General features: G+C 38.5%; 1 protein-coding gene across 5 annotated transcripts in view; it reads right to left on the reverse strand.

Annotated features, from left to right (window-relative positions):
- ect2 (epithelial cell transforming 2) overlaps positions 1-10,355 on the reverse strand; it is a 43,106-nt gene extending 32,751 nt beyond the window's left edge. For 2 of the 5 annotated variants that reach the window (XM_023416529.2, XM_087176689.1), the window contains exons 1-7: positions 10,019-10,355; positions 9,106-9,272; positions 7,544-7,623; positions 4,762-4,854; positions 2,281-2,463; positions 1,682-1,771; positions 1,185-1,292 (exon numbers count right to left, since the gene is read on the reverse strand). In XM_023416529.2, coding sequence (XP_023272297.1) covers positions 1,185-1,292; positions 1,682-1,771; positions 2,281-2,463; positions 4,762-4,854; positions 7,544-7,623; positions 9,106-9,238 — 687 coding nt within the window. In that variant the 5' untranslated portion in view covers positions 9,239-9,272; positions 10,019-10,355. The remainder of the gene's footprint in view (positions 1-1,184; positions 1,293-1,681; positions 1,772-2,280; positions 2,464-4,761; positions 4,855-7,543; positions 7,624-9,105; positions 9,273-10,018) is intronic. The other 3 variants (XM_023416532.2, XM_023416531.2, XM_023416533.2) reach the window with 3 other exon arrangements.
- Positions 10,356-10,852: the final 497 nt, after the last annotated feature.

Below are 10,852 nucleotides of genomic sequence, written 5' to 3' on the forward strand. Positions count from 1 at the left end.
GGGGGGCAGAAAGAAAACAAATATAATATTAAGAAGAGAAAAGACAGATTAGTGTCAATCTCTTCACCCATCCATCCCTTTGTCTCTGTGTATCCCTATGAAGGGGGCCATGTATTGAACTCAGTTTTAAAAGTATCCAACTGGGATTTAAATTAGCACTTTCTGACATTAGACAGAGACACTTCAAGCTAGGGTGAGAGGAACCTCACATGATTTCTTGCTCATTCGGTTTATTCAACCAGAGAGGGGAAAAAGTGCAATACAACCAGATGAGGAGACGAGTAAAATAAAAACCCAGCTAAAAAAAAAAGAAGAAAGAAATCACTGGGTTTGTAATCGCAACTTTCTAAACATGACAAAGTGTTGCTTCCCTATTGTTTTGCTGTATTTTGAGTTGGTAAAGTTTCAGGTTTGATTTTCATTTTGGTTCCTTCATTTCATTTCCTTCACATTGATCCGTTTTAAGTTACAGTACACGTTTCTGTGTCAGCACTATTTTTGATTGATGGATTGTTGAGGGCAGTGAATTTTGGGGAGTGCTGCCATTATTCTTTTTGCGTCAACCCACCACCAATGAGTGAATACCGCAGAAACACTACAGAAGTAAAACAAACATTTATGTTGTTATTTTCTGTTCTTCCATTCTGCCAGTCTCCTCAGTAAAAGCCAAATGTACTGAATAAAAATGGCAGATACAATATCAATGTTTCGCACAAACACACGTTAGGATAAATGAATAATGATGACAAAAGAGAAAGGGCTTTAATTATTCCACTACTCTCGTAAAATATTGGACTATTTGTATTCAGCAGTTCTGGACATTAGGCTTAGGGGAATAAATATCAAATATTGATGATTTATTCATGATATTTCTGTCTGCCATACAAAAGCATATCATCATTGAGGTGATCTTAACATGTTTTAATGTATATTTAAGGTCTTTTTGCCTTTATTTCTTAATTTGTCTAATTGTTTCTGAAGTTTTAACAATTTAAATATATAGACCTGATGTATTTCTTAAAAACTAGGATATACATTGTATATAAAAGGTTTTAACATAGATTTACATTTTTAACAATATCGCTCAGCCCTACTGCAGAGTGCTATTAATGTCAAATAAAGACAGAGTAGAAAGAGTGCATGCTCAGAGTAAACAAACAAAAAAGTAAAAACAGTAAACGTACCCTGTATTTCTCCCCATGAGTGGAGTAGGCGATGAGATGAGTGACCTTGGTGCTGAAGTCTTTCCGGATGGTCCCACCCATGTGATGAACCAAGTTCACCAAGTTCTTCTACATGGACAACAAAAATACCACACACAAAGTTAGCACAAAAAGGGAAAAATAAATATCACGGTGGAATATGCCACGCTGGTTACGAGACACAAAGCCGTTTCTGACTCTTAGTGTGTTTTCTGCAAACCAGCAAACCCTCATCCTGTCGTCAAGGTAAACTACTTGATGAGCCACAGAAAGCAGTCCACTGCACTTTATGTACTAAATTAAAAACCATGTCAGTGCAACTGGAATTATGTTCCCCAAAAGAGTATTGTGTTGTTTAGAAAAGTAAGTTGTATTACAACACGGACCTTTCTACAAAGAAGGATTAAGAACAAAATACCCAAGTTATCATCCCGCTATTAAAAAGTTAAAGTTGAATAATGGTAAGTTAATATACTCACCATTTCCTCTTTGTTCCTGAAGCCAGTGAAACACAGTGACAGGTTAAGCATGGTGGTGGAATAGAGAGGACGACATGAAAACTGTAGAGGCTGTGGGGAAAAGAAAAGCAAAATTCAGTGCAAAAATAAATAAATAAATAAAAAATGTCCGAGCATTGCAGCGGCCAACCAAGATTTGTCCCAATGGCCAATCCAACTATTCTGTGGTGTAATTCCATAAAGGAGCATATATGACAGACGAGTAACATTTGACAAGCAAAGACATGTCATTTAAAAGGGAAATTAGGGAAGGGAATGGAAATGTGAAGTCTGCCATAGCAAGTAAAATATTTATATACCACGTTGGCAAGATAATATCTCCATTGTTATTTATGTTTCATTACTATCATAGCAGGTTTTTTTTTTACAGTGCACACAGAGAACGGACAGCTAGTGGACTGTGAGGAGATATTTGCTGAATTTGACAATAAAGTGTATTGGATTAGAAACGCCTACTATACCTTTAATTGCATACAGATTACATTACAATTTCTGTGAATCAGATTATAATGCCCCAGTTCCTTTAGTTGAAATAAATATGTTGCGAGTCATTGACTTACTTCTTCCTTTGCAGCACAGTGCAGCACAACAGGAGGCCCAACAATGCGGCTGTCGCGTTTGTAGAGGTAGCTATAGTCAGGAGAATCAAAGTCTGCGAGGACAAACACTGTCTCAAAGTCAGGGTTCTCTTCGTCTCCAAACTCCTGGACGTTATCTGTCGTTATGCACGGGGTGTGGATGTCCTGAAGAGGAAGAATCACAATACGGAGTAATGCAACACTGAGACGTGCACAATTAATCTGCAAATTACCAAAGAGAGGTTTGTTAACCTTGTTAGTGAGGCTGTTGGTAATTTATAAGTTAATTTCATTATAAGTACATTTTCTCAGGAATAATTAAAAACTACAAACAAAAAAGAGCTTGGTGTTGGTTCTGATGTTTTCATAGGATTGTTGTCAATAAGAAAAACATGGAATCACCATCCTTTCATGGTCTTCAAAACTATTTTAAGACCAAATATTTGTATCGTTTTGATGACCTACTTCCCTACTGAAGTGTAAGCCAGGAAATACTTTACATCACAAGAAACAGTAGCCATACCAGGACTGACTCAATTAGACAATTAGCTGCCAGTAAGATGTCTTTACACAATTTCAATGGAGATTTTCATTGTTATTTTGTGAAATATTTACTTCCAGTCAATGTGCCAAGGTTAATACTGCAGACATCTTCAATCCATCAAGAAAAATAGTCGTAGTGTGCAGTACACAATCATTCGCACATACAGTAGCTGCAATCATATTCTCTCTCTCTCTGTGTACCATGCAGCAAAAGAAAAATTGCTCAGTGCTGCATGAAAACAATCAGTTCTGCCCTCTCAGATAAGTGTTACTCTGAATCAGAGTAGAGTTGCTTGAATCAGTGGCTTTGATACCAGGAAGCAAAAATTAGATCACAAACTAGCTGTTGGGCTGCTTATGGGCAGAGCTGGCAGTTCAGAAATTAGTTCCAGTAAGTGACACAGGACAAAGGTAGAAGCAGTAATGAGGCATCCGCGGAGTGACACACACACAGAGTTAGAAAACACATTTGTGATTAAACTGTTAGGATCCACATTGCTTTGGACAACTGTGTTAGATGAATAGTGTAACATTTAGGAAAACACACTTCTTTGCTTTCTTTCTAAAGAGGAGATGAGTAGGTCTGTGTCTTAAATTCAGAGCTGGAGTCAGGACATATATACCCCAGCTTAGTGTAAAGAACTGACACAGGGGGGAATAGCTCATCTGGCTTTGTCAACAGTTCAAAAACACACCATATCTATAGCTCAAGACTGTACACATTATATCTTGTTTGTGAGTCTACAGCCATTCTGGAGGCTCTGTGAGGTTGCACTTAGGCACTTCAACCCATCCAGTCAATCTTGAAATATTTCACTGGACAAGTGGAACTTTAATGTCGGGGGATCACTTACTGTAAGTTAGTAAGATTCATCCTCTGGGAACAATTAGTGTCCGCATTAAAATTCACGACAATCCACCCCATCATTGTTGAGATACTTCAGTCTGAAACAAAGTTGGGCACCGACCCACCCAAACTTTAGCATAGGTAAAAATGAAAACTTGTGGGCCCAGGGGTTGTTAAAAGCAGAGACTATTTTTTGTGAAGGAGAATGCACAAAATCTAAGTGTTTTGATATTACAGTGAAGTTGCCAGTTTTTTCTGAGACTAAAACCTCAAGAACTGTGTCTTGCAACATGAACTTTAGCTGGGAACACTGAATGAAAGGGATGCATTTTTGTTTGTCTAGAACTAGTTCAAACACACAACAACTCTAACATTATAAAAAAAATAAAAAAAAATTGAATGTAAAAAAACAAGCAAGATATGTGTAAATTATTAAGCTTTAGAGGTGTTGTACGTAACAGACTAAGGGAGGCTGGCGGTTTCATCCGTTTCCAGTGCTGCAAAGTTAAGTTAACCACATCCTGACTCTAGCTCTGTAAAGACATGAGATTGTTATTGAGCTTCTCATCTCATTCTCAGAAAGAAAGCAAGTTTACATATTTCACAAAGTATTAAACCATTTCTTTAAGAGGAGATTACACTCAAAAACCAAAGCTTCTTAGATGAATTGCATCACATTTCACGTCCTTTCTAATTAAATCGTTTGTGTGCAAATAGCTTTTCATGGGACTGCTTGCAACTCTAACCTCGGTATTAACAGCTTGAAATTGGCTTTTTTTTAAAATGCCATGATGCTAAGTAGAAAGCCTTTCAAATGACTTTTAATATTACTCCTCAGTCTAGAAAGTTGCATTGACATTTGAGTGCAAATCTCTGTTAAAGTGTGATCCAGATATCAAGCATCACATCAATTATATTTAAATATTCACCCACAAATCAATTCACCATCAGTGAGTTGGCCATGCACAATGATTAAGTGAGTGCCCACTGTGAATTAAGACTCATGCAGCACTTCCCAAAGTTCCCATCAAAGTGTCAGACAGTCAAACAGAGAGGCAGACACTGTACTGTACCATATTGACTATAGATTTTATCATCATTTTCTCCTCGCTTCCCGCCTCGCCTTCTCTTATCTTTACCACTGGTACCTCCATTACTCTGATGGCCTGTAAAAACCAACCAGCAGGAAGTGGATGTTAAACACTGGCATTTGAAAGAAGGATAGCAGAACAAAAAGAGAGGAGGAGGAAAAGAAGATTGAGAGAGAATGAGTAAAAGAGAATGCCAGAGACAAAGAGAATGCCAGAGACAAATTCATACAAAATAATCTCACATGAGGACAGAAGGAGAATGGCTGGGTTTGGGAATGAAGGAAGGAGGAGGTGAGGAAGAGATGGGTGGGGCCTGTGTCCTTGCAAAGTCTAAAGACAGTGACTTCAAACAACTATCAGGCTCCAGAGGGGGTAGGCTGGGGAGGAGAAGAAGTTTCCGTTAAAAATTAATATAAAAGTTCAAAGCCGTCGGGAAGGAGGAGAGGAGGAAAAGAACAGGACAAAAAGGGAAGGGGACGTGAAGAATTGGTGGGGGGGGGGCTTTTTTTCTGTGGGTTGACTGAGTAACGCCAGTGGGCGGTCAGGCAGACAATCGGGAGCGCTCTGATGGAGCTGTCGGCAGATGTCTTTGGATGTGGCTGCGCTGCAGATTGGCAGGGAGAAATAGATGATTTAAGCAGGAAGCTTTCAGAAGTGACAGGACTCAGGAGACCTGGAAAGGAAGTCGTTCTAACAGCACTTAGTCTGCTGCCACACCTCCAAATCACCTTCACATGGTGCTACTCAAAGACACAAAATCAGATGCTGCTTACTGTGGCAGACACAAACACACACTGATGGACACGTAAAGATCCCTGCGAAAAACTTTACGCATTTTGACAAAAAATGTTATGCTGCAGATTTCAACAGCCTTATGAGCTACATTTTCATTTTGTTAAAAGGAAATATAAAATCAACCCACGGTTTTCTTGGTTCTGTAGTGATTCAATTAAAAGGTCTCAAATTGAAGAAAGTGAGATTAGTGAGATGTCTTTTTTGATTATAAAGCAGGTCTAGGTTCTATATAAATACAGTGAAAATATCAAAGCGTTCAGTCCACAGACAAAATGCACACAGCCCGTGTTCAAAAACTGTGTCTCAAAATGAGCCGTCAGGACTTTGTGTTGTTACAACAAAACACTCACCACCCTCAGCTACGCCCCCAGCACAGCCCACCTGGACCCAGTGTCCAACCCTGCAAGATTTGTTTTTTCCAATTGTTTACCTTGAATCCTCTGATTGGCCGACTGACATATTGTTGCTAGAGGTCCAGGGAGAAGCTCAAAAGTGCAGTAAGTCCACTTGCATTTTGTGAATCCAAAAGGGTTGGTGGTTTGATCCCAGGGTCCTCCCGTCCATATGACTAACTGTCCTTGAGCAAAACACTGAACCCCATGTCACAAGCAGTGGGCAGGTCAGATTTTGACTCACATTTTGATACTTTCACACTATCTATATAGCACCTAGCTTTATAATCAAAAGGACAAATAAATCTCACTTTCTACAATATAGGTAGGTAGCTAGGTAGTGAGCTCACAATTTAGGCTGAAATTATAGTCAGGAAGGGGAGAATGAATGGATGTATTGACACACCAGCCACAGCTAGCAGCTGTTTAAAAAGAAATCACAAGTCACCCATGTCTATGCAGAAGCTACACTTAAATACTTTAGGTTGAGAAAGCTCTGCAGGCTGCCAAATATCTCAGACTTGAGGCAGCAAAAAATGACTTTACAACTTAAATTCAGCTATAATGTCTGTGTGAAATTATTTAAATTGGAAAATTAGAAAAGAAGTTCAATAGTCACTGGTTACATCATTAATACCAATGAGTAGTGAACAGTTAATTTGAAAACAATAAAGATTTTAAATTAATCTCTACTTTAAATTAGGGCTATAACTGATCATTTTCATTATCAATTAATCTACAAAACATTTTCTTGATTTATGCTTTGATCTATAAAACATCCGGAGGTGCCGTAATCAAACGCAGGGGTTGACTTAAGTATTTTCCGTCACTGACTGAATTTTTTTTTAACGATAATGGAAAAATCGGAAGATCAATCCGTCATTTTGAAAGATTAGGGGGAAAAAAGGCGTGATCATCACTAAAACTTTCATTTATTTGTTTATTCACTTCAAATATTGTGGCTGCCTGGATGAACATTCTTCCTCCGATAAGAATGTAGTGCTAAGAAGCAAGTTGTATTGTATAGATGCAGCCAATAGGAATAATGTTTTTTGGGGTTTTTTTTTGGTTTTTTTTTTTATCTATGACACTCGAAGGAAATCATTCAAGAATATAGGATGGGCACACCATTCAACACAGATGAAATTATGCTTTTAAAATACAATATACCAACCAGTCAGTGGCACCCATCTATCAATAAATCAAATTCAATACAAGCATGCATATTTTTACCGTCACTGATATTTGTATTTTCATTAGTCATTAACTGACATCAATGTAGGATTTTCATGTCCCTGATACATCCTAATTCAGATGTTTTTCCCACCTGGGACAATCTGGGAGAAAAAAAACTGAACACTCAAATTACAGGGAAATTCAACAGTAAATAATGGCAGAAACTTCTCATCTACTGACAGTTATAACCCAAAAGTACTGTCCAGCAGAACAGAGTTTCCATGTCCTACTTATCAAATCGAGAAAAGCAGCGACATTGAGTCAGATTGTGGAGGCCTGCCTCCTTAATAGAAACCAGTGGACCACAGTGTACCTTCGGGGTTAACAGAGGATTGATGTACCTGTAGTGCTTTGACCAGCGCTCCATTTCTGCACGCTTCTCCCACGAGAACAACCCTCGTCTCCACTTTTGGCAGCATATCTGAGGAAGCAACAAGGACAGAATGAAAAAGAAGTAAAAAAGGGAAAGAGGAACGAGAAACACACCCACAATCAAAGAAGAATTGATAAAATGACAGATAAAGGAGCAGGTCATCTCTGGGAGGTGATGCAAGTTTTCACATTTTGCCTGACAACCAGGGTACCTGTCAGTAGAGGTCGACCGTGGATTTTTGAAGGCTGAGATAATAACAATAGCAAGCAGCAAAAAAGCCAATAGTCGATTCATTGGAAGAGAAAACACAGAAATTGTAAGTAAAGTAAAAGTTGAATAGTTTCTTTTCCTCCCCTTCTGCCTGCAATGTATCCTGGACAAAGAGCTGATATTGCTACATTACACATTTGAGAGATAACTTTTGTGGAGAGAAAATCTGAAAAAGTCAGATATGACATGAATGCCACTGGTCAGCCTCGCTGTAAACGTTCAGCTGCAGGACTGCAAAGGTTAAGCCCACATTTTCCAATCCTGTAGCCAGAATAATGCGTTTTTCATGGAGGGGAAAGTTTTCACAAAGTAAGACTGCCACTTCATGGGGATTATTATCAGGAGTTAATCACACAGATATTTTGAGTAAAAGTGGCCATAAAATAATCAGATATGGCCATTGGCCCATATTTTCATACTTTAACCAAGCACACCTATAGCATGCATATAATTTATGTTTTATATAAGGTTCATTTTCATTTAAATATAAATTATCTCAGTTACACAATGACATTAACTTGACTTTGTGGATGGGGCCTTTTTGTAAAAAAGTGATGTATGTTCTCCTATGACCAATGTAGCCAGTGCAGCCATCTACAGACTAACAAAACTGAAACAAACTAAACTAAAAAGGACAAAGAGGTTGAAAACTATTTCAACAAAAACTGCACATTGTAACTTTCACAAAGGTAGGATTTGACCACACGGCAGATGACACAAAGGAGCTTCCTACTTTCTCTCTGAGTGATCATTTAACAATAAATATAGCCAAAATTTCTTGTTCTGTTGTCTGACAACAGAAACCGAAAATCATAAATGAGAACAGGTTTATTGGGAATTAAGTTATATCAAAATAGTGTACTCGTGAGCACAGTGTACGAGAGAAGCAAACAGATAAAGAGCGGAAACCAGCTGACACTTGGCAGAATGCAAATAGCCTACAATACAGTACAGCCATATACTATGTTTGTTTGCTTGTTTCAGGTTTTAGTGCATCGTTTTTTCACAGCATTTTGGAATCTGTAGAATTGCTGTGTTTGTCATTCTGATAAAGTAATAGCTTTTTGGCTTGCACACAGGAAAATCCTGATTTAACACTCTAGTGGGTATTAACTACACTGAAACTGAAGGTCACATATGGTGTTTATGCATATATGCAATTTTTAACAACAGCAGCAGTTTGGGAATTAAGAGATTAGAGAGATTTAGAGAAAGGAGAAGGAAGGAGAGAACAAAAAACAGTGACCTCTGCAGACTGACCTTCCCCATCTTCACATGCCATGCCCAGGAATACATGGTCCTTGGTGGTTTCAGCAATCCTTGAATCATAGACCGAAGAATCCACCAACAGACTCCGAGCTGTCCCTAAAGTCACTATGCTGCTGTCAGCCATGGCAGGAACCTAAGGAGGCACCAAACTGTCCAAACTATCAAAAGTTACAGGGAATGAGCAGAGAGCACCACAGAGGGAGAACACAGTAAGGCAGAGAGGAGGGAGAAAGTATAGCACCAAGGAAGAAAAGAAGAAGGGTGACAACTGTCAAACTAAAGGCAAGAGACAACACTTGGCATGACTTCAAACACAAATACTGCCTGAGTCTGACAATTCAGCTGGAGAAAAAGCCACACATTTATGAACTTTGATAACTTTGGTAAAACTAGGCAAGGTGGATAAATTTATATTCTGAAACTTTCAATTTATTAGGTTGCTTACATAACAGCCAAAAAACAGCCGCTGCCAGACTGAATGAAAAGTAGTTGGCATCGCAGATTAGTTGCGTTATGCACAATAAATCTCAGTGTTGACAAAAAAAAAAAAACACAGTAATATCAATGGTTTTGGCTAAAGAGGGCAAAAAGTATCGAGGTAAACAGGTCAATGAAACAACGAATTAGCACGTTTTCCAGACTAGACAAACTAATTAAGTTAGACAATTTATAGATGTGAATTAACGTTACTTTTCCGTCTCATATATTCTCCTATGCTTCGTATAATGTAAAACACAAACTCATTAGGCCAACAGAACTAGCTTATTCCCCTTTAACGCTAGGCCAGTTAACGTTAGCTGCTTTCACCATGGCACCAGATTCCCTGTACCTAACATTACCAGAGCTTAACTAACGTTAAGTGGTATGGTGTGAAAAAGGAAAACTCAAAGTAGACCAAACTTACCGACTGCTTTGGTAGCTAGTACTAAAAACAACAAAAACAAAATAATAACAGGAAAGCTCAACTGGCTGCTGAACCAGTTAAATTCAGTAAGGTCTCTGGCTAACTTAGCTAGCTACCGAGCTAGTAAGATAACAACACAACGAAGAATTCCCGGTAATTCCTTTTCGGTCCAAACTTTTCAAAGATTATGTAACATGTCTCCGTTAAATCTCAAGTCTGGCATCAATGCATGTTGCCCTTTATACGTGGAAAAAGTCCAAATTCTCGAAATGTGTCTGCTTTAGTTTGATGATAGCTAACAACTTCATAATAGCACCGAGGAGGTGTCAGCCTGCTGTTAGAGCTCAATTCAAAAAGCAAGCAAAACAAGGGATCGCGCGCTGATTGGTCAAAGGGACAGTGCGTCAGCGGCTTCCGTCCGGCGAAGCCATTGATTGGTCCGTTCATTCAAATCTCGATGCACGTTGCTTGTGCTGCCTAGACTTTAGACCTTCAGGTACCGTCGGAAAAATTTTATAATTTTCCAAAACATAAATAATAATAATATTAAAACATTCTACGTATTCACAAAGGAGGATATCTTAAGCTTCATTCACTTCATTTACATTGCGTACATTACGACTTTTAGACCTACCTAGAGTCTAATATGATAAGTGAAAAGTAAGTTATACTCTTTATTCTGCTGCTGCAGTGATTTTTTCCCCATAACAGTAAAAGCAACATTTACCAGATCTAGTTCTAGTTCTAGTATATTCTCTGCAGCAAAAACACCTGACCTGAATAGGCTTGGGAAGTGGCAATTAGAAATACTGAAGTCACATGGTATAAGTCACA

The sequence above is a fragment of the Seriola lalandi genome, unplaced genomic scaffold, assembly GCF_002814215.2.
Source record: "Seriola lalandi dorsalis isolate HSWRI2012SDOR001 ecotype SW California unplaced genomic scaffold, Sedor1 jcf7180002054566, whole genome shotgun sequence".
In the NCBI taxonomy this organism is placed as follows: Eukaryota; Metazoa; Chordata; class Actinopteri; order Carangiformes; family Carangidae; genus Seriola; species Seriola lalandi.